The sequence below is a fragment of the Thalassophryne amazonica genome, chromosome 1 (assembly GCF_902500255.1).
Source record: "Thalassophryne amazonica chromosome 1, fThaAma1.1, whole genome shotgun sequence".
Lineage (NCBI taxonomy): Eukaryota > Metazoa > Chordata > Actinopteri > Batrachoidiformes > Batrachoididae > Thalassophryne > Thalassophryne amazonica.
This window is the reverse complement of record NC_047103.1, coordinates 90,366,388-90,390,223: the sequence shown is the minus strand read 5'-3', so window position 1 is coordinate 90,390,223 and position 23,836 is coordinate 90,366,388. Positions and strand designations below refer to the sequence as shown.

Sequence of the window (23,836 nt, the reverse complement as noted above, 5' to 3'; positions counted from 1 at the left end):
ATGTTTGTAACTGTTAAACTTTGTTCACCATGCCTGCAAAAATAGATTAGCGGTAATATTTATCGGAAGATATTTAGTCCACTGATGGTGTTCAAAGTTATCTGAAAATCTAATCCGATAATGAAAACATTAGCTTTGATAGTTATCGGTTAGCAGAACTGTGCCCACCACTGCTGACATGCACTGTGAAATGTGGGACCTTATATGTAGACAAGCGTGTGCTTTTCCAAATCATGTCCAATCAACTGAATTTAGCCCAGGTGGACATTAAGCTGTAGAAACATCTCATAAGATGATCAGTGAAAATAGGATGCACCTGAGCTCAATTTTCACAAAAATCTAAAAAAAAAAAAAGAAAAAAAAAAAACATGTTCACATTGTCATTATAGGGTATTGTGTGTAGAATTGAGGAAAAACATAACAAAATGGCGAAAAACTGAAGTGCTGTGAATACTTTCCGGATGCACCGTATAAGATGCTAGTTTGCAATTTGGTACAAGTAGGGGTTAATTGCCTAGCCTGTCGCTGTATTTAATGGAATACACATGGATGGCACCAATTCCTTATTGTGTTTAGGAGCATGACAAAAATCCAAAGAATTGAGCCATTACATTTGGAGAAAACACTCCTTTGGGACCACCTCTAGAAGAGCTAATGCATAATGCATAACTTGTTACACAAAAATACAAGAATACTGGTGGGATCATAGACTTTTTAGACTATTTTGGAAGGAGGCTCAAACTAACACCCAGGGATGAGTGACCTTAAAGTTCAAAATGTCAAACAAAAGTGCAGAATCACAACTCAAGAATTGATGGCTCCATAACCATGGTGTAAATGGCTGTCCTTCAACAAGGAACTCATTATTCCAGAGCTGACATAAAAGGCTAGACAGAGATTTGTCGCTGATCACCAAGATAAAGGCAGAGCCTTCTGAAAGAATGCTCACTGGTCATGTGACAAAAATGGAACAGTTTGGCCTCAATCATTAGCACTATGTCTGGAGGAAAGGTGGTGCTGCCATTAATGCAAACACCATGACCCCAACTATGAAGTATGGAAAGGCAGCTTCGCGTTTTGGGGGTGTTTTGCTGAGATATGGTCTGGTGCACTCCATAAAATAAATGCATTATGAAGGAGTATTCCCAAGACTCTAGCAAGATCTCCAGACATGAGTCAGAAACCTAAAGCTTGGTTTGTGTTTTGTTTGTAAAGAAATGTATAATCTATGTTATACAAGTGATACAAGAGAAAATTTCATCAATAGTGATCGTGCTGTCATCAGTGGTAGTGAGGACACTGTTGGAACACAGATTTTAAAGTAAATCTAAAGTTTTAGACCCTAATTTAAAACAAACAAAAAAGCCTCTGAGTGAACTTGCTTCAGTTTCCACAGTATTGGTTTTAATTTTGACAGACCAGAAAATAAAGTACACATCATTCACTGGCTTTGCCCCAAAACATATGCACATACAAGTCTTAATGGCGCCCTCCGGTGTTTATGTTTAAAACTGCAGTCGAGTTTCAGTTTTTCAGCAGGTACGTAGTTTGTGTTCTACGATCTTCCCCGTGCTATGCATGTCTGTCAGATTCCCAGGACAGCAGTGAACACATCGACAAAACAACGACACTGATTTCTGTGAGTTCAGAGTATCTCAGCTGTCGTTCGTTTGATTTTGATTCATCTTCAAGTATTCCAACAGTTTGCCGATTCGTTCAGTGGTTGCCTGCCTGCTCTTCTTTTGCTGGCGGCTCCTTGCAGAGTGAGTGGGCAGGAGGAGGGCAGACAGTCCCCAAGGTGCCACAGTGTTGTTCTTACTGACACTTTTGGGTTTTTGGTTTTCACTCTGATGCAGCAGCCAGGAGCTCTCCTGACACAGCGTCACGAAGCGGTCGAGTTGGCTGTTGTTGACATTCTTGCTGACATTTAGAGACTGTTCAAATGGGTTCTGGATGTGCAGTGCGGCCACTTCTGGTTTGTTCTGCTCTGTGCCCTGGAGAGAGGCACAGAGAAATCAAAAACACAAAGCCCACTCATAATTTTGTTACTTTCTCACTGTGATGGTGATGAACACATGCTCCCAGATAAATAAAAGTTTCAGTTATTTTAGAAGAAGGAAAAAATAAAGGAAAAAAAAAAATAGGTACAATGTAGCCAATATGCCACCACCCATGCCAAATCCCCCCCCCAAACAAAACAGACAGGCATTCAAATCCAAACTGGGTACAAATTAAGGCATGATTTCTGTCATCCCCAGGTTTTGAAGGCAACAAACATAATTAGGTCCTCTAAACTATAACTTTTAACATGTTTTCAAATCTTGAAGTCTACAACACAGACATCAGAAAAGAAAAACATTCCTCAGTGGGATTTGAGGACCTCAAGTGTGTTTTTACATGCATTTTTCCCCTCCTTCAGAGAATTAAAGTACACATCATCTATCAAACCAAATACCCTCTTGTGGTTAAGGTGACATTAATGAATATCCAGGGCTACATTTATGTCACTATCTATTGATCACCTGACTTGGACTCAACTGTTTGTACAGATTACTGAAGAGCTTCATCGACACATTTTCCAGTTGATGCTCTGCCAGATTTCCACTGTTGATGTGTGCAGTTAGGATTTACCTTCAACGGGGGTGGTGGTGAATGATGAGTTTGATAAGTTGGGCTTCAAAAAAACAAAACAAAATCAAAGTGTGCAAACATATATACCATATTTTCCGGAGTATAAGATGCACCATTCAAAAAAATGCCTTTTGAAGTGGAAAAAACCCATATGCAAGTCACAAAGGTCACACCTTTTTCTGTGTTGTGAGTGCTTTAAACTGGGATTTTTGTAGTGCATTTATTACTGGCATCTTTGTTGCTCTCAACCTCTACTGGTGGTTGGCTCTCACTGCGGTATTGTATCACTTCCTGTACCGGAGCACAGCGGTGTTTTGCTGTATCTGTTAGCTGTTTAATCTGCGTAGTTAGATTGATCTAGATAACGATTTATTTCACAGTGTAATCTTCACGTGCCTTAACTAAAGCACTCTCTCTGCTGAATCACCTCTAAATTATTTTCACATTCTTCACTTTGTGTGTTTTTAGGAATCCGCTAGCTTAGCGCAGCTATTAGCTCTTAGCTGGTTTAGCATGGCGGCTTCTCCTGTCTCTCCCGCACTTTTCTGCGCTGGGTGTAAAATGTTTAGTTATTCCTGGCCTGCTTTAGCAGTAACGGTACTTGTAATAAGTGTAGCTTGTTCGTAGCTTTGGAGGCCAGGCTAGGCGAACTGGAGACTTGGCTCCGCACCTTGGAAAATCCTACAGCTAGCCAGGCCCCTGTAGTTGGTGCGGACCAAGGTAGTTTAGCCGCCGTTAGCTGTCCCCCAGCAGATCCCGAGCAGCCGGGAAAGCAGGCCGGCTGGGTGACTGTGAGGAAGAAGTATAGTTCTAAACAGAAGCCCCATGTACACCACCAACCCGTTCACATTCCTAACCGTTTTTCCCCACTCGGCAACACACCCGCCGAGGAACAAACTCTGGTTATTGGCGACTCTGTTTTGAGAAATGTAAAGTTAGCGACACCAGCAACCATAGTCAAATGTCTTCTGGGGGCCAGAGCAGGCAACATTGAAGGAAATTTGAAACTGCTGGCTAAGGCAAAGCGTAAATTTGGTAAGATTGTAATTCACGTCGGCAGTAATGACACCCGGTTACGCCAATCGGAGGTCACTAAAATTAATATTGAATCGGTGTGTAACTTTGCAAAAACAATGTCAGACTCTGTAGTTTTCTCTGGGCCCCTCCCCAATCGGACCGGAGTGACATGTTTAGCCGCATGTTCTCCTTGAATTGCTGGCTGTCTGAGTGGTGTCCAAAAAATGAGGTGGGCTTCATAGATAACTGGCAAAGCTTCTGGGGAAAACCTGGTCTTCTTAGGAGAGACGGCATCCATCCCACTTTGGATGGAGCAGCTCTCATCTCTAGAAATCTGGTCAATTTTATTAAATCCTCCAAATTGTGACTATCCAGGGTTGGGACCAGGAAGCAGAGTTGTAGTCTTACACACCTCTCTGCAGCTTCTCTCCCCCTGCCATCCCCCCAATACCCCATCCACGTAGAGACGGTGCCTGCTCCCAGACCACCAATAACCAGTAAAAATCTATTTAAGCATAAAAATTCAAAAAGAAAAAAATAATATAGCACCTTCAACTGCACCACAGACTAAAACAGTTAAATGTGGTTTATTAAATATTAGATCTCTCTCTTCTAAGTCCCGGTTAGTAAATGATATAATAATTGATCAACATATTGATTTATTCTGCCTTACAGAAACCTGGTTACAGCAGGATGAATATGTTAGTTTAAATGAGTCAACACACCCGAGTCACACTGTCAGAATGCTCGAAGCACAGGGTCGAGGAGGAGGATTAGCAGCAATCTTACACTCCAGCTTATTAATTAATCAAATACCCAGACAGAGCTTTAATTCATTTGAAAGCTTGACTCTTAGTCTTGTCCATCCAAATTGGAAGTCTCAAAAACCAGTTTTATTTGTTATTATCTATCGTCCACCTGGTCGTTACTGTGAGTTTCTTTGTGATTTTTCTGACCTTTTGTCTGACTTAGTGCTTAGCTCAGATAAGATAATTATAGTGGGTGATTTTAACATCCACATAGATGCTGAGAATGACAGCCTCAACACTGCATTTAATTTATTATTAGACTCAGTTGGCTTCGCTCAAAATGTAAATGAGCCAACCCACCACTTTAACCACACTTTAGAGCTTGTTCTGACATATGGCATAGAAATTGAAGACTTAACAGTATTCCCTGAAAACCCCTTTTTGTCTGATCATTTCTTAATAACATTTACTTTAATGGACTACCCAGCAGTGGGGAATAGGTTTCATTACAGGAGAAGTCTTTCTGAAAGCACTGTAACTAGGTTTAAGGATATGATTCCTTCTTTGTTATGTTCTTCAATGCCATATACCAACACAGTGCAGAGTAGCTACCTAAACTCTGTAAGTGAGATAGATTATCTCGTCAATAGCTTTACATCCTCATTGAGCACAACTTTGGATGCTGTAGCTCCTCTGAAAAAGAGAGCCTTAAATCAGAAGTGCCTGACTCCGTGGTATAACCCACAAACTCGCATCTTAAAGCAAATAACGCGTAAGCTGGAGAGGAAATGGCATCTCACTAATTTAGAAGATCTTCATTTAGCCTGGAAAAAAAGAGTCTGTTGCTCTATAAAAAAAGCCCTCCATAAAGCTAGGACATCTTACTATTCATCACTAATTGACGAAAATAAGAACCCCAGGTTTCTTTTCAGCACTGTAGCCAGGCTGACAAAGAGTCAGAGCTCTATTGAGCCGAGTATTCCTTTAACTTTAACTAGTAATGACTTCATGACTTTCTTTGCAAATAAAATTTTAACTATTAGAGAAAAAAATATTCATAACCATGCCAAAGACATATCTTTATGTTCGGCTGCTTTCAGTAATGCTGGTATTTGGTTAGACTCTTTCTCTCCGATTGTTGTAAACCATTACTTAAAAAGCCATCACTTGACCCAGCTATCTTAGCTAATTATAGGCCAATCTCCAACCTTCCTTTTCTCTCAAAAATTCTTGAAAGGGTAGTTGTAAAACAGCTAACTGATCATCTGCAGAGGAATGGTCTATTTGAAGAGTTTCAGTCAGGTTTCAGAATTCATCATAGTACAGAAACAGCATTAGTGAAGGTTACAAATGATCTTCTTATGGCCTCAGACAGTGGACTCATCTCTGTGCTCGTCCTGTTAGACCCCAGTGCAGCTTTTGATACTGTTGACCATAAAATTTTATTACAGAGATTAGAGCATGCCATAGGTATTAAAGGCACTGCACTGCAGTGGTTTGAATCATATGTATCTAATAGATTACAATTTGTTCATGTAAATGGTGAGTCTTCTTCACGGACTAAGGTTAATTATGGAGTTCCACAAGGTTCTGTGCTAGGACCGATTTTATTCACTTTATACATGCTTCCCTTAGGCAGTATTATTAGAAAGCATTGCTTAAATTTTCATTGTTATGCAGATGATACCCAGCTTTATCTATCCATGAAGCCAGAGGACACACACCAATTAGTTAAACTGCAGGAATGTCTTTCAGACAAAGACATGGATGACCTCTAATTTCCTGCTTTTAAATTCAGATAAAACTGAAGTTATTGTACTTGGCCCCACAAATCTTAGAAACATGGTGTCTAACCAGATCCTTACTATGGATGGCATTACCCTGAACTCCAGTAATACTGTGAGAAATCTTGGAGTCATTTTTGATCAAGATATGTCCTTCAATGCACATATTAAGCAAATATGTAGGACTGCTTTTTTGCATTTGCACAATATCACTAAAATTAGAAAGGTCTTGTCTCAGAGTGATGCTGAAAAGCTAATTCATGCATTTGCGAGGTCTGTCCAAAAAGTATCGGACCTTTTTATTTTTTGCAAAAAACATATGGATTTGAATCACGTGTGATTGCATCAGCCAAGCTTGAACCTTCGTGCGCATGCGCGAGTTTTTTCACACCTGTCGGTTGCGTCATTCGCCTGTGAGCAGGTTTTGTGTGAGCACTGGTCCACCCTTCTCGTCGTTTTTTTATTGCGAATAAATGTCTGAATGATTTGGAGCTTTGCTGCATCAATTTTTTTCCAGAAACTGTGAGAGACCTCCAGGTGGACACCGTTCGGAAAATTAATATGGCTTTCAGGGACGATTTTGTGGGGATTACACAGATTAAGGAGTGTTACTGCCGCTTTAAGGATGGCCCACAACTGCTGAGAGCTCGCCGCGCTCCCAGCGCTGATCGACAGGCTGAATCAACCAGATCATTTCCAACGTGAAGGCTTTGTTGATCCGGGACGTCGTCTGACTTCCACAAAAAAAGGAAAAAGGCGTGGACATCAGCACTTTTTCGGCACATTCCACTGTTAAAGGAATTTTTTTTTCATTGAAAGAAAAGCGGACGGATGCGTCACCGTGCCGTTCATGGTGCGGGACAAAACCACCTCCGTGTTGGTCTCACAGGATGGCTTTGAGATGGCTTTCAGACGGCTGTCGGTGGGTTTTCAGTCGTGTGACTAACCGAGAAATTGTGGATGAGCCTGGACATGCCAGAACATGTCCTGTGAGGCTTCATCACGGCGTTGCTTTGCGCCATGCGGCTCCACCGCGACGTGCGGAATTCCTCCGCTCCCCTTTCCATGACAAAAACTCCTGTAACAGTGGAATGTGCCGTTCATTTCCAAACTGGACGCTGTGTTTTATCCGGGACATCCTCTGACTAGCACAGGAATTGCGGAAGACGTGGACATCAGCACTTTTTCAGCACACTGAGACAGACGTGCGGAGGAATTCCGCGTGTCGCGGTGGAGCCGCATAGTGCAAAGCAACGCCGTGATGAAGCCTCACAGGACATGTTCTGGCATGTCCAGGCTCATCCACAATTTCTCGGTTAGTCACACGAATGAAAACCCACCGACAGCCGTCTGAAAGCCATCTCAAAGCCGTCCTGTGAGACCAACACAGAGGTGGTTTTGTCCCGCGCCATGAACGGCACGGTGGCGCAACCGTCTGCTTTTCTTTCCATGAAAAAAACTCCTTTAACAGTGGAATGTGCCGAAAAAGTGCTGATGTCCACGCCTTTTTCCTTTTTTTGTGGAAGTCAGAAGACATCCTGGATCAACAAAGCCTTCACGTTGGAAATGATCTGGTTGATTCAGCCTGTCGATCGGCGCTGGGAGCGCGGCGTGCTCTCAGCGCTCTCAGGGCTGTCCTTAAAGCGGCACCAACGCTCCTTAATCTGTGTAATCCCCACAAAATCGTCCGTGAAAGCCATATTAATTTTCCGAACGGTGTCCACCTGGAGGTCTCTCACAGTTTCTGTAAAAAAATTGATGCAGCAAAGCTCCAAATCGTTCAGACATTTATTCACAATAAAAAAGCGGCGAGAGGGGTGGACCAGTGCTCACACAAAGCCTGTTCACAGGTGAATGACGCAACTGACAGGCGTGAAAAAACTCACGCATGCGCACGAAGGTTCAAGCTTGGCTGATGCAATCACACATGATTCAAATCCATATGGTTTTTGAAAAAATAAAAAGGTCCGATACTTTTTGGACAGACCTCGTATTTCTTCTAGGCTGGACTATTGTAATTCATTATTATCAGGTTGTCCTAAAAGTTCCCTGACAAGTCTTCAGTTAATTCAAAATGCTGCAGCTAGAGTAATGACAGGGACTAGAAGGAGAGAGCATATTTCACCCATACTGGCTTCTCTTCATTGGCTCTCTGTTAATTCCAGAATAGAATTTAAAATTCTTCTTCTTACTTATAAGGTTTTGAATAATCAGGTCCCATCTTATCTTAGGAACCTCATAGTACCATATCATCCCAACAGAGCGCTTCGCTCTCAGACTGCAGGCTTACTTGTAGTTCCTAGGGTTTGTAAGAGTAGAATGGGAGGCAGAGCTTTCAGCTTTCAGGCTCCTCTCCTGTGGAACCAGCTCCCAATTCGGATTAGGGAGACATAAACCCTCTCTACTTTTAAGATTAAGCTTAAAACTTTCCTTTTTGCTAAAGCTTATAGTTAGGGCTGGATCAGGTGACCCTGAACCATCCCTTAGTTATGCTGCTATAGACTTAGACTGCTGGGGGGTTCCCATGATGCACTGAGTGTTTCTTTTTATTCACCTCTTTTTGCTCTGTATGCACCACTCTGCATTTAATCATTAGTGATTGATCTCTGCTCTCTTCCACAGCATGTCTTTTTCCCGATTCTCTCCCCTCAGCCCCAACCACTCCCAGCAGAAGACTGCCCCTCCCTAAGCCTGGTTCTGCTGGAGGTTTCTTCCTGCTAAAAGGGAGTTTTTCCTTCCCACTGTCACCAAGTACTTGCTCACAGGGGGTCGTTTTGACCATTGGGGTTTTTCTGTAATTATTGTATGGCTTTTGCCTTACAATATAAAGCGCCTTGGGGCAACTGTTTGTTGTGATTTGGTGCTATATAAATAAAATTGATTTGATTTATGCTTTTATTATTGGAGTTTATTTTGTTTCGTGATTTGATTCTTGGGAAAGTTCTACAGTGCGGTAAAAAGTATTTAGTAAGTCCCTGATTGTGCAAGTTACCCTTTGCAGAAAAACAGCCCCAAAGCATGATGTTTTTCAACCCCCATGCTTCACAATAGGTATGGTGTTCTTGGAATGCAGCTCAGCATTCTTCTTCCTCCAAACATGATGAGTTGAGTTTTTACCAAAATGTTTTATTTTGGTTTCATCTGACCACATTCTGTGGCAATGTGGCTAGCTGTGTAGAAGACCAGTCCTCTTCTGGATCATCCATATGCTCTCTGGCAAACTTCAGACGGGCCTGGACACGTATTGGCTTAAGCAGGGGGACATGCCTGGCACTGCAGGATTTGAGTCCCTCTCTGCGTAGTGTGTAGCTTTTGTTACTTTGGTCCGAGCTCTCTGCAGGTCATTTATCAGGTCCCGTGTAGTTCTCAGATTTTTGTTCACCGTTCTCATGATCATTTTGACACCACGGGATGACATCTTGCGTGGAGCCCCAGATCGAGGGAGATTATCAATGGTCTTGTATGTCTTCCATTTTCTTACAATTGCTCCGACAGTTGATTTATTCACACCAACCTGCTTGACTATTGTAGACTCACTCTTCCCAGCCTGGTGCAGGTCGACAATTTTCTTCCTGGTGTCCTTCGCTCTTTGGTCTTGGCCATGGTTGAGTTTGGAGTCTGACTGTTTGAGGCTGTGGACAGGTGTCTTTTATACAGATAAGTTCCAACAGGTGCCATTAATACAGGTAACAGGTAGAGGAAGAAGAGCTTCTTAAAGAAGAAGCTACAGGTCTGTGTGAGCCAGAAATCTTGCTTGCTTGTGGGTGACCAAATACTTATTTTCCACTGTAACTTACAAATAAATTCTTCAAAAATCCTACAATGTGATTTCCTGGATTTTTTTTTCTCATTTTGTCTCTCTTAGTTGAAGTGTACCTATGTTGAAAATTACAGACCTCTCTCATCTTTCTAAGTAGGAGAACTTGCACAATCAGGGACTGACTAAATACTTTTTTCCCCCCACTGTATATAAAGTCATTACAATTACTACTGTATTCACACATCTGAGGGCCCAGGGCTGAGCATCAGCCCACCCCCATTTTTGAAGAAAGTTGGTTAAACACCAGCCATAAACAATTTTTTAATTAAAATTTATTACAACCCACTTAAAAATGAATGAATGAATGAATGAATTAATTAAGTCCATTACCACCAACGCAAAAACTCTTCACAATGCCGCCCCCCCATCTCTTCCATGACTGACTTGTGATGTCATTGTCATTCATTTGACCTGTGCTTTTATTGTGAAAGACTTGTGCAAGAAACGGGAAGTTCTGTAACAATGTGGCTAGCTGTGTAGAAGACCAGTCACATGGTGAAAGAGCGACTGAGTTGGTTTCTTTTTGTTGACAAAATTTTTACATCTGCAAAACGACTTCCTTGTCAACGTATATCTACAAACCTCAAAGTTCTGTGCGCTTTCAAAGCTTTGAGCAGAGATGAGGTGGATACTGTCTGCACCTTCGTTTGCTGGCTTGTGGCGTTTGTCCATATATATATATATTATTATTATTATTATTATATCAGAATAATAGTAGTGCTGTGTGACTAAAAAGATTAATCCAGGTTTTGAGTATATTTCTTATTGTCACATGGGAAACAAGGTACCAGTAGATTCAGTAGATTCTCACAAATCCAACAAAACCAAGCATTCATGATGTGCACACTCTTAAGGCTATGAAATTGGGCTATTAGTAAAAAAAAAAAAAAAAAAAAAAAAAAAAAAAAAAAAAAAAAGTAGAAAAGGGGGTGTTCATAATAATAGTAGCATCTGCTGTTGACGCTACAAACTCAAAACTATTATGTTCAAACTGCTTTTTTAGCAATCCTGTGAATCACTAAACTAGTATTTAGTTGTATAACCACAGTTTTTCATGATTTCTTCACATCTGCGAGACATTCATTTTGTTGGTTTGGAACCAAGATTTTGCTCGTTTACTAGTGTGCTTGGGGTCATTGTCTTGTTGAAACACCCATTTCAAGGGCATGTCCTCTTCAGCATAAGGCAACATGACCTCTTCAAGTATTTTGACATATCCAAACTGATCCATGATACCTGGTATGTGATATATAGGCCCAACACCATAGTAGGAGAAACATGCCCATATCATGATGCTTGCACCACCATGCTTCAATGTCTTCACTGTGAACTGTGGCTTGAATTCAGAGTCTGCGGCCCTTGGACCCAAAAAGAACAATTTTACTCTCATCAGTCCACAAAATATTCCTCCATTTCTCTTTAGACCAGTTGATGTGTTCTTTGGCGAATTGTAACCTCTTCTGCACGTCTTTTATTTAACAGAGGGACTTTGCGGGAGATTCTTGCAAATAAATTAGCTTCACACAGGCATCTTCTAACTGTCATAGCACTTACAGCTAACTCCAGACTGTCTTTGATGATCCTGGAGCTGATCAATGGGTGAGCCTTTGCCATTCTGGTTATTCTTCTGTCCATTTTGATGGTTGTTTTTTCTTTTCTTCCACACGTCTCTGGTTTTTTTGTCCATTTTAAAGCATTGTAGATCATTGTAGATGAACAGCCTATAATTTTTTGCACCTGCGTATACGTTTTCCCCTCTCCAATCAATTTTTTAATCAAACTACGCTGTTCTTCTGAACAATGTCTTGAACATCCCATTTTCCTCAGGCTTTCAAAGAGAAAAGCATGTTCAACAGGTGCTGGCTTCATCCTTAAATAGGGGACACCTGATTCACACCTGTTTGTTCCACAAAATTGACGAACTCACTGACTGAATGCCACACAACTTTTATTGTGAACACCCCCTTTTCAACTTTTTTTTTTTACTAATAGCCCAATTTCATAGCCTTACGAGTGTGCATATCATGAATGCTTGGTCTTGATGGATTTGTGAGAATCTACTGAATCTACTGGTACCTTGTTTCCCATGTAACAATAAGAAATATACTAAAAACCTGGATTAATCTTTTTAGTCACATAGCACTACTATTATTCTGAACACTACTATATATATATATATATATATATATATATATATATGTACACATACACACACACTGAGGAAATAAGTATTTGAACAATTGAAAAATTATCTTCGATAAAGCTAAAATGATAAGCCACCCAAAAATGTATCGGAAGTTACAGATAACAGATAACCGATAAATTCTAGTATTGTCTCCGGTACACTTGCAACTACTAACAAGCTGATTTTGAGTTTTAACATCATGATCGCTTTTGGAAGAATCAAAAGCGACAACAGACCCAAACAATGAGTCAGCACTTCTGTCTTTGAGCGTCCTGCCCCCTGCTGGAAGCTCCTGTTTACTACATGGCTTCCAGCACAGAAGCAACTGAGAGGAGCCACAAAGCTCAACTCTCTACTCGATCACAACGCTGCCGTCAACCCGAGGTCTTGGAAAATAAAGCAGTGCTGAGTTATGGTTTGGTGTATAAATAAAATGAATACTGATAGAATAACTCCATTAATGTCAATTCGATGAATTGTGCAAAGTTAAGATATAACATACAGTGAGGAAAATAAGTATTTGAACACCATGCGATTTTGCAAGTTCACCCACTTAGAAATCATGGAGGGGTCTGAAATTTTCATCTTAGGTGCATGTCCACTGTGAGAGACAATCTTAAAAAAAAAAAAAAAAAAAAAAAAAAAAATTGGAAATCACAATGTATGATTTTTTAATAATTTATTTGTATGTTACTGCGGCAAATAAGTATTTGAACCCCTACCAATCAGCAAGACTTCTGGCTCACACAGACCCGTTAATTTTTCTTTAAGAAGCCCTCTTATTCTGCATTCTTTACCTGTATTATTTACACCTGTTTGAACTTGTTACCTGTATAAAAAGACACCTGTTCACACAATCAATCACACTCAAACCTGTCTACCATAGCCAAGACAACAGACTACAGGACAACAGGCAAGCAGCTTGGTAGAACACAACAACTGTTATGATTATTTATTTGAAAGTGGAAGAAACACAAGATGACTGTCAATCTCCCTCGGTCTTGGATTCCATGCAAGATCTCACTTTGTGGGGTAAGGATGATTCTGAGAAAGCTCAGAACTACACAGGAGGACTTGGTCAATGACCTGAAGAGAGCTGGGACCACAGTCGCAAAGATTACATTAGTAACACATGATGCTGTCATGGTCTAAAATCCTGCAGGGCAGCAAGGTCCCCCTGCTCAAGCCAGCACATGTCCAGGCCCATTTGAAGTTCACCAGTGACCATCTGGATGATCCAGAGGAGGCAAGGGAGAAGGTCATGTGGTCAGATGAGACCAAAATAGAGTTTTTCTGAATCAACTGCACTTACCATGTTTAGAGGATGAGAACAACTCCAAGAAAACCATCCCAACCATGAAGCATAGGGGTGGAAACATCATACACTGGGGGTGCTCTTCTGCAAAGGGGACAGGACGACTGCACCATATTGAAGGGAGGATGGATGGGTTCATGTATTGCAAGATTTTGGCAAACATCCTCCTTCCCTCAGTAAGAGCACTGAAGATGGGTCACGGCTGGGTCTTCCAGCATGACAATGACCCCAAACACACAGCCAGGGCAACTAAGGAGGGGGTCCGTAAGAAGCATTTCAAAGTCCTGGAGTGGCCTGGCCAGTCTCCAGACCTGAACTCAATAGAAAATCTTTGGAGGGAGCTGAAACTCCAAACATGAAAGATCTAGAGAAGATCTGTATGGAGGAGTGGACCAAAATCGCCGCTGCAATGTGTGCAAACCTGGTGGAAAAACTACAGGAAACGTTTGACCTCTGTAATTACAAACAAAGGCTACTGTACCAAATATCCATCCATCCATCCATCCATTTTCTTCCACTTTATCCGGAGTCAGGTCGCGGGGGCAGCAGCTCAAGCAAAGCCGCCCAGACCTCCCGATCCACACACACCTCCCCCAGCTCCTCCGGGGGAACCCCAAGGCGTTCCCAAGCCAGCCGAGAGATGTAGTCCCTCCAGCATGTCCTGGGTCTTCCCTGGGGTCTCCTCCCAATGGGACATGCCCAGAACACCTCTCCAGCGAGGCGTACAGGGGGGCATCCGGAAAAGATGCCCGTCACCTCAACTGCCTCCTTTTGACGTGGAGGAGCAGCGGCTCGACTCCGAGCTCCTCCCGAGTGACCGAGCTCCTCACCCTATCTCTAAGGGAGCGCCCAGCCACCCTGCGGAGGAAACTCATCTCGGCCGCTTGTACTCACAATCTCGTTCTTTCGGTCATGAGCCAAATCTCATGACCATAGGTGAGGATCGGAACATAGATCAATCGGTAAATCGAGAGCTCTGCCCCCCTACTCAGCTCTCTCTTCACCACGACGGTCCGATACAGCGACCGCATCACTGCAGATGCTGCACCGATCCGTCTATCGATCTCACGCTCCATCCGTCCCTCACTCGTGAACAAGACCCCGAGATACTTAAGCTCCTCCACTTGAGGCAAGGACACTCCACCGACCTGAAGAGGGCAAAGCACCTTTTTGCGGTCGAGAACCATAGCCTCGGATTTGGAGGTGCTGATTTTCATCCCGAATGCTTCACACTCGGCTGCAAACCGCCCCAGTGCACGCTGAAGGTCCTGATTTGACGAAGCCAACAGAACCACATCGTCCGCAAACAGCAGAGACGAGATTCTGTGGTTCCCAAACCAGACCCCTCTACACCCTGGCTGCGCCTAGAAATTCTGTCCATAAAAATAATGAACAGAACCCGTGACAAAGGGCAGCCCTGGCGGAGGACAACGTGCACTGGAAACAGGTTTGACTTACTACCAGCAATGCGAACCAAGCTCCTGCTGCGGTCGTACAGGGACCGGATAGCCCTTAGCAAAGGACCCCGGACCCCGTACTCCCGGAGCACTCCCCACAGGGTGCCCCAAGGGATACGGTTGAATGCCTTCTCCAGATCCACAAAACACATGTAGACTGGTTGGGCGAACTCCCATGAACCCTCAAGCACCCGATGGAGCGTGTAGAGCTGGTCCAGTGTGCCGTGACCAGGATGAAAACCACACTGCTCTTTCTGAATCTGAGGTTCGACCATCGGTCGAATTCTCCTCTCCAGTACTCTGGAATAGACCTTACCGGGGAGGCTGAGGAGTGTGAGCCCCCTATAGTTGGAACACACCCTTTGGTCCCCCTTCTTAAACAGAGGGACCACCACCCCGGTCTGCCAATCCAGAGGCACTGTCCCCGATCGCCACGCGATGTTGCAGACGCGTGTCAGCCAAGACAGTACCACAACATCCAGAGACTTTAGGTACTCAGGACAGATTTCATCCACCCCAGGAGCCTTGCCACCGAGGAGCTTTCTAACCACCTCTGTGACTTCGGCCTGGGTAATGGATGAGTCCGCCTCTGAGTCTCCAGTCTCTGCTTCCTCTTCGGAAGACGTGACGATGGGATTGAGGAGATCCTCGAAGTACTCCTTCCACCGCCCGACAACATCCCCAGTCAGGGTCAACAGCTCCCCACCCGCACCATAAACAGTGCTGGTGGAGAGCTGCTTCTGCCTCCTAAGGCGTCGGACGGTTTGCCAGAATCTCTTCGAGGCTGACCGATAGTCCTCCTCCATAGCCTCCCCGAACTCCTCCCAGACCCGAGTTTTTGCCTCTGCGACCGCACGGGCTGCGGCACGCTTGGCCTGCCAGTACCTGTCAGCTGCCTCTGGGGTTCCACCTACCAACAAAGATAAGTAGGACTCCTTCTTCAGCTTGACGGCATCCCTTACTTCCGGTGTCCACCACTGGGTTTGGGGACTGCCGCCGCGACAGGCATCAGAGACCTTGCGACCACAGCTACGAGCAGCCGCATCGCCAATGGAGGTGGAGAACATGGTCCACTCGGACTCCATGTCTCCAACCTCCCCCGGGATCTGGGAGAAGCTCTCCCGGAGGTGTGAGTTGAAGACCTCGCTGACAGAGGGTTCCGCCAGTCGTTCCCAGCAGACCCTCACGATACGTTTGGGCCTGCCAGGTCTGACCAGCTTCCTCCCCTCCCAGCCGATCCAACTCACCACCAGGTGGTACTGTACCAAATATTAATATTGATTTTCACAGTTGTTCAAATACTTATTTGCAGCAGTAACATACAAATAAATTATTTTTAAAAATTCATACATTGTGATTTCTGGATTTATTTTTTTAAGATTACGTCTGTCACAGTGGACATGCACCTAAGATGAAAATTTCAGACCCCTCCATGATTTCTAAGTGGGAGAACTTGCAAAATCGCAGGGTGTTCAACACGGAGAGACACGGAGGGGGGTGCTGTAGACTGATGAAACTAAAACTGAGTTATTTGGACATAACAAGGGGCGGTATGCATGACTGAAAAAGAACACAGCATTCCAAGAGAAACGCTTGCTACATATAGTAAAATTTGGAGGTGCTTCCATCATGCTGTGTGGCTGTGTGGCCAGTGCAGGTACTGGGAATCTTGTTAAAGCTGAGGGTCACATGGATTCCAGTCAATATCAGCAGATTCTTGAGAACAATGTTCATGAATCAGTGACAAAAGTTGAAGTTGCACTGGGGCTGGATCTTTCAACAAGACAATGACCCTAAACACTGCTCAAAATCTACTAAGGCATTCATGCAGAGAAACAAGTACAACATTCTGGAATGGCCATCTCTGTCCCCAGACCTGAATATTATTGAAAATCTGTGGTGTGATTTTAAGTGGGCTGTCCATGCCCGAAAACCAACAAACCTGAGATGTTTTGTGAAGAAGAATGGTCCAAAATACTTTCAACCAAAATCCAGACTCTCATTGGAAGCTATAGGAAGCGTTTAGAGGCTGTTATTTCTGTATTTTTTTCTGTTGGGAATTTTTGCACACTTTCTGTAAATCCTAGAAACTTCATTTCACTTCTCAAATATCACTGTGTTTGTCTGCTATATGATATATTTAACTGAAATTGCTGATCCAAACAACCAATGATTTATAAAGGAAATTCACAGAAATCATCAGGGGTGCCCAAACTTTTACACACAACTGTATAATGTTTTACAATCACATTTGCTGCAGTAGTGTTTTAGTGGGAAAATGCAAACAAAGTTAGAACAAACAGTGTTGTAAATGAGCTGACCGGATTCCCTCAGGATCTATATCAAACTTTGTGTTACATTAAAATTTGAATTTGTACATCCCTAGGACAGCAAGGTGGCTTTGTGGTTAGCACAGCTGCCTCACAGCAAGAAAGTCCGGGGATTGCGTACTGCCTCAGAGTTTCTTTGTCAAGTTTACATGTCATCTCTGTGTTCGTATTTTTTTTTCAGAGTGTGCCAACTTCCTCCCACTTCCAAAAACAGGCAAATTAGGTGAACTGGTGACTTTACATTGTCCGTAGGTATATGTGAATGTGTCTACAGACCCTTTGCAGTCATGTAAACCGGACACTTCCCGTCGCCATGTTGTCGGTCATGCGCAGTGCTTCCAGGATTATTTACGAGGTCTGTTAGAAAAGTAACGGACCTTTTTATTTTTTGCAAAAAATATATGGATTTGAATCATGTGTGATTGCATCAGCCAAGTGTCAACCTTCGTGCGCATGCGTGAGTTTTTCACGCCTGTCGCTTGCGTCATTCGCCCGTGAGCACGCCTTGTGGGAGGAGTAGTCCAGCCCCCTCGTCGGATTTTCATTGTCAGGAAATTGACTGATCGACTGCTGCTTTGCTTCATCAAAATTTTTTCAGAAAGTGTGAGAGACAGCCAAGTGGAAACCATTTGGAAAATTCAGATGGCTTTCGGTGAAGATCTTATGGGGTCACACAGATTAAGGACAATTACAACTGGATTAAAGACGGCCCACAGCGGGGGATGGCGCGCTGCGCACCGAGCGGCGATCGACAGGCTCAAACGACCAGATCATTTCCAAAGTGAACACTTTGTTGATCCGGGACGTCGTCTGACTACCAGAGAAATGGCAAGACATAGCACTTTTTCGGCACATTCCACTGTTACAGGACGTTTTGTAATGGAAAGAGGAGAGGAGAAATTCGCCACGGAGCTGCTCATGGCGCGGGACAAAAGCACCTCTGTGTTGATCTCACAGGACAAGCCCTAACATGCCCAGCTCTTGCACCATTCGGAAAATTCAGACGGCTTTCGGTGGCTTTTCAGTTGTGTGACTATCCGAGAAATTGTGGATGACCTGGACATGCCACAACATGTCCTGTGAGGCTTCATCACGGCGTTGCTTTTTGTTCTGTGCCCTGCGCCTCCGTCCCGACGCGCGAAATCCTCCGCACGTCTTTTCATGCCGAGAAAGTGCTGATGTCAAACTCTTCTGCCATTTCTGTGGTTGTCAGACGACGTCCCGGATCAACAAAACGTTTACTTTGGAAATGAACGGCACATTCCACTGTTACAGGAGTTTTTCGGCATGAAAAGACGTGCGGAGGATTTCGCTGTGCATGTTAGGGCTTGTCCTGTGAGACCAACACGGAGGTGCTTTCGTCCCGCGCCATGAGCGGCTCCGTGGCGAATTTCTTCGCTCCTCTTTCCATTACAAAAACTCCTCTAACAGTGGAATGTGCCGAAAAAGTGCTATGTCCAGCTGTCTTGCCATTTCTCTGGTAGTCAGATGACGTCCCGGATCAACAAAGCGTTCACTTTGGAAATGATCTGGTCGTTTGAACCTGTCGATCGCCACTCGGTGCGCGGCACGCCATCCGCCACTGTGGGCCGTCTTTAATCCTGTTGTAATTGTCCTTAATCTGTGTGATCCCCATAAGATCTTCACCAAAAGCCATCTGAATTTTCCAAATGGTTTCCACTTGGCTGTCTCTCACACTTTCTGAAAAAATTTTGATGAAGTAAAGCAGCAGTCGATCAGCCAATTTCCTGACAATGAAAATCCGACGTGGGGGCTGGACCACTCCTCCCACAAGGCATGCTCACAGGTGAATGACACAACCGACAGGTGTGAAAAAACTCACGCATGCGCACGAAGGTTCAAGCTTGGCTGATGCAATCACACGTTTCAAATCCATATAGTTTTTGCAAAAAATAAAAAGTTCTGTTACTTTTCTAACAGACCTTGTACACAAGAAACGACGTACATACAGCAAAGTGTAAGACAAGCTTAGAGATAAACTCATCATGTTTGAACCTGATAGTGGAGTAAGTGAACATACCTGGCATCTTTATGGCACTGAATTACAGCGGTACAAGGAGAAAATTGCCATTTTGGGTGCTTGTGACCCACACACTGCACCAGGCGTGTTCTTTTCTTTGTTGACCACACTTGTAGCGACACTGCCGGCCTTGGAGGTCACTACTGGGAGACTCTAGCCCCCGTGACCTTCAACTGAAATAAGCTGGTATGTAGTTATGAATGAATGAACCAATGAACCTCACCAGTACGCCAATATATTAGTTTTGTCCAAGAATTCTGATATTTTCTGTATTCATTGTATTTTTGTATGTTGTATCATGTCATGCCTATGTCTCTTTGCACTCTTCTGCACAGTGGTTGTCTGTACTACTTAGCCAAACAAAAAGCCATTTTACTTCACGTTAGGATGTCTGCAGAACTGAAAAATTCTGCTACATTCCAGTTTAATTAGAACATTAATCTGACCGCATAAACACAATATTAGAAGAGGATACAAGACCTTCATGGCAAGAAGAAAGGAACTTCTAAAGGTTACCAACAATTATTTAGAAACATTGTAGATGTGAAGCAGTGGACTATGTTTGCAGATGACATTGTGATCTACAGTGAGAGCCGCAGTGCCTCTAGGGGGGCTGGGGACCTCCCAACATATATTTTAAATATTACATGCAATTTGGTGCAATTCATAAGGTAAATGAGAGATAATTCTCAGTCACATTTTCTGGTTCATTTTAGTCATTCTGTAAATGAGAACAACAAATTTTTCTGCCCAGTGCTGATGTAAAGCAAGTATCTCACTGGGCTGTGACTGTTGGCAACAAATTGCAAACAGCATTCAGGAGGGATTTTCCAAAATATCTTGAAACATTTGGGGGGGTTCTCAATTTTCTCGCATAAGCTGCAGGGTCTCACTCTTGTTTCACTGGAATTTTGAACATCTCCAAAAAAATCCATCCATTTTCTATACCTGCTTACTCTAATTAAGTGTCATGGGGGCTGGAGCCTATCCCAGCAGTCATAGAGCATGAGGTGGGGTAAACCCTGGACAGGATGCCAGTCTATGCACGACAAATTTTCTCTCAAAATAGTCAGTCATTGCGAGTATCTCAAACCCATCTCAATTTAGTTACTGTGAGTACGAAAAGTGCAGAAAATGGGAGAACTTTGTGAGGGGTTGATGATCCATGAAAGTAAATTGTGACTGTTTGGAGACAAAAATGACAATCGGACCTTCCGAGAGTGAAACAGGTGAGAATGGGCTTGGGGCGCAACAAAATTGCGAATACAGGTCATTGTGAAACTTGTCGCTAATTTACGTATTTCTTCAGAAGGTTGTGTCTCCAAATACTCACCTCCAGTCAGATACTAGCTTCAGGGCTAGTATCTGACTACTTACAGTTTACAAGTAGTGCAAAATGACAGCTGTTTTTCATGTCAATATTTGACTTGTACAAGCATGTTAAACTAGCTGGGGTACCCGGTGCTGCCCGGGTTAACCTGTTTTAGACATAAGCCAAATGTCAATCATTTTAATCAAAGCAATTGCCCAACATTTGTTTTTGTAATGCTGATGTCTTATAATAGTTAATGGGCTAAAGTTTGTCCAGCAGAAATATAAGGGGTGGACTCCCAAAACTAAGTGGAAATACTTGGTTAAAAGACAAACACATTTGAAGTCCTTCATGCAGACTGTTTTGCAATCAAATTTATAGCAAAATTACACGCAAAAGGTAGGTAACAGTAAATGTAAATATCAATGAATCAAAACTGAGGTAGCGGTGTATTTCACTGGTTTTACATTGCAATTTTACAAACATAAAATGAATGTATTCAGACAGGAAGGCAAACTGGGTTGTACAGGACAGTCAGGTACTTAACAGTTGAGAACATAAAGTAGCTGAAGAAAGGGATTAAATAAACAGATATGGCCAACACACATACAGGGCTGTAAATTTGAATCTGCCTGGTCATACCCACAGCCTCAGCCTAAGCATGTTGTTGTTGTGCTGAGTGTGCTGTAGAAAGGAATTAAATAAACAGAGATGGCCAACACATATACAGGGCTGGAAATTTGAATCTGCCTGGTCATACCCACAGCCGGCTATTTTGGGGGTAATTTTCAGTTCAACTTAAAAAAAAAAATGGTACCAGTTTGTTCCCCATGTCATGAGGATTCAGAATATATAGTTTTAGGGCTACATATTATAGTTTGGAAGTTTATCCCTGACAGAAAGACAGACAGAAGTGGCAATATGAAAAGCACATGGTACAACACTGTGGTCTTACATAAATGACTATTTTGGGGGTAATTTTCAGTTCAGTTTTTTAAAAAATGGTACCAGTTTGTTACCCATGTCATGAGGATTCAGAATATATATAGTTTTTAGGGCTACATATTATAGTTTGGGAGTTTATCGCACATGGTACAACACTGTATGGTCTTACATAAATGGCTTTTTTGGGGGTAATTTTCAGTTCAATTTTTTAAAAATGGTGCCAGTTTGTTCCCCATGTCATGAGGATTCAGAATATATATAGTTTTTAGGGCTACATATTATAGTTTGGGAGTTTATCCTGGACAGACAGATGTAGCCCTTTATGTATATAGATGTTTATAAATTTTTTCCAGCTTCAATATTTCACACCCATGTAACAGAAGAAGCCATAAAAAGCACATTTTGTATGCTAGGTCAAAACAAAAATAAACATATCAAGTTTGCCTGTAGACCGTATGACGATTCACCCAAGATAGATCTGTGTGAAATAACTTGAATCATATCAATTGATAGCAAATTTATGGAGATTACTACTATCTGCACCATCAACAATACAATAGAAGATTAAAGACATACACCAGGGGTGTTAGTTTTTCCATATAAACAGTGATTAAAAAAGGGTCACCATTTTGGTCCTCCTCCTTTAAACAGGCCCATTTGAATTTATTCCTGATGGAACTGTCACACTTTAAATATCTCCTTGCAGTGGTGGACACAGTTCTGCTAATTAGCGAAGCTAACTTTTTTGTTAGCGGATTAGCTTTTCAGATAACTTCAAAAGCCATCAGTGGACCAATTAGCTTCTGTTAAATTTAGATAGGTCAAAATGCATAGAACACTGCCATCTAATGGATGGCCATATGAATGGCGCCCGGTTATTTCACACGGTTGTAGAGTTGAATCACAACTTAAACAGAATTTTCAGTTTACATTAAAATTTAAATTACATATTTTACAAATACATATTTATTTGTAAAAACCAACATGTGCTACAGTCACTTGTGTATTGGTTTTTACATCAACCAATCAGTGATGAGGGGAGGCTCATTTTACCCATAATGCATTTTGGTATCTATGTGTGTTAATGTTTAAACATTGAAAATTAGTGTATTAGTTTAAAATTAAAAGATATGTTATATTTTCACTTTGTAAAAATGCCAGAGTTGACATTAATATAGTTAAACTATCCAGATTAATTTGATTTATAAATCAAAACCATAAATCAAACATGCTTTCCTTTTCAGGACATCTGCCTCACAGCTGGACCACTGTATGCTGTTAATGTAAATGACTCTTTCTTACAGCAGTGGGCAGGGCGCACAAAGACAGAAGCGCTGACTCATTGGTGTTTGTGATCATCTTTTATTCTAATCAGAAGCATTGCCGGTGCTTAAACTCAAAACCGGCTTGTCAGTAGCTGAGAGTGTACTGGAAACAATACTGAAAGTTACCGGTTAGCGATTAGCTGTAGCTTCCGCTCATTTTTTTGGTGGTTTATCAGTTTAGCGTTATAAAAACTAACTTTCCAGTTTGCTGATTAGCGGTTATCAAAACGAACTTTTTGGTTTGCTGTGTCCACCACTGTCTCCTTGATGCAGAACAGCATTTCCATAGAAGATTTGCTTTGTTGCTTCTGTAGAAGAATTTTTAGGTCCTTATTTGAACAATGGCCTAACACCTGCTTAGGGTTCACTAGAGGACGCTTCCAATAGAAAACCATGTCTTGGGAATGAAATAAATAAAAAAGTCGAAGGAGGAGCGATGCCCGCGGGTCTCCAATAAATAGATGAGCGCGGTTGTCACATATTCAGTCTCTCTAGAGGACTCAGTTTGTCTAAGCTCTGTGTCGAAGGCTTAAATAAACTTAAAAACTCTGTGCATTTTATCTTGCTTAAGGCTGAATTATTCTAAAGTGTTGTGTCCTTTCCTAGCATATCACTTGCAATTAGTTTGTGTTATCTAAAAGACGACATCCCGAGAAGACTAAAGACGAACCACGACACTTCTATACAAAGTAGTTGTGTTCAGGAAACCACAGATTTCTCGGTAAAATCTGTAACAATGCCTCTCATTGGCTGCAGCTTGTATGATCAGCAGCTCTTGATAAATAGGATTACATTAATTTTTCCCACTCTCAGATGTTTGGAATGAAGATGTGAAAACATGACACTTCATATAGACTATGGTGCCTCATCGGACAGATGTCCGATTAAGTTAGCAAACAATACACTGTTCCGGCAAATATGTACC

General features: G+C 42.5%; 1 protein-coding gene across 1 annotated transcript in view; it reads right to left on the bottom strand.

Annotated features, from left to right (window-relative positions):
- Positions 1 to 1,382: 1,382 nt before the first annotated feature.
- mtpap (mitochondrial poly(A) polymerase) overlaps positions 1,383 to 23,836 on the bottom strand; it is a 100,016-nt gene continuing 77,562 nt past the window's right edge. The window contains exon 9 of the mRNA XM_034172433.1: positions 1,383 to 1,994. Coding sequence (XP_034028324.1) covers positions 1,656 to 1,994 — 339 coding nt within the window. The 3' untranslated portion in view covers positions 1,383 to 1,655. The remainder of the gene's footprint in view (positions 1,995 to 23,836) is intronic.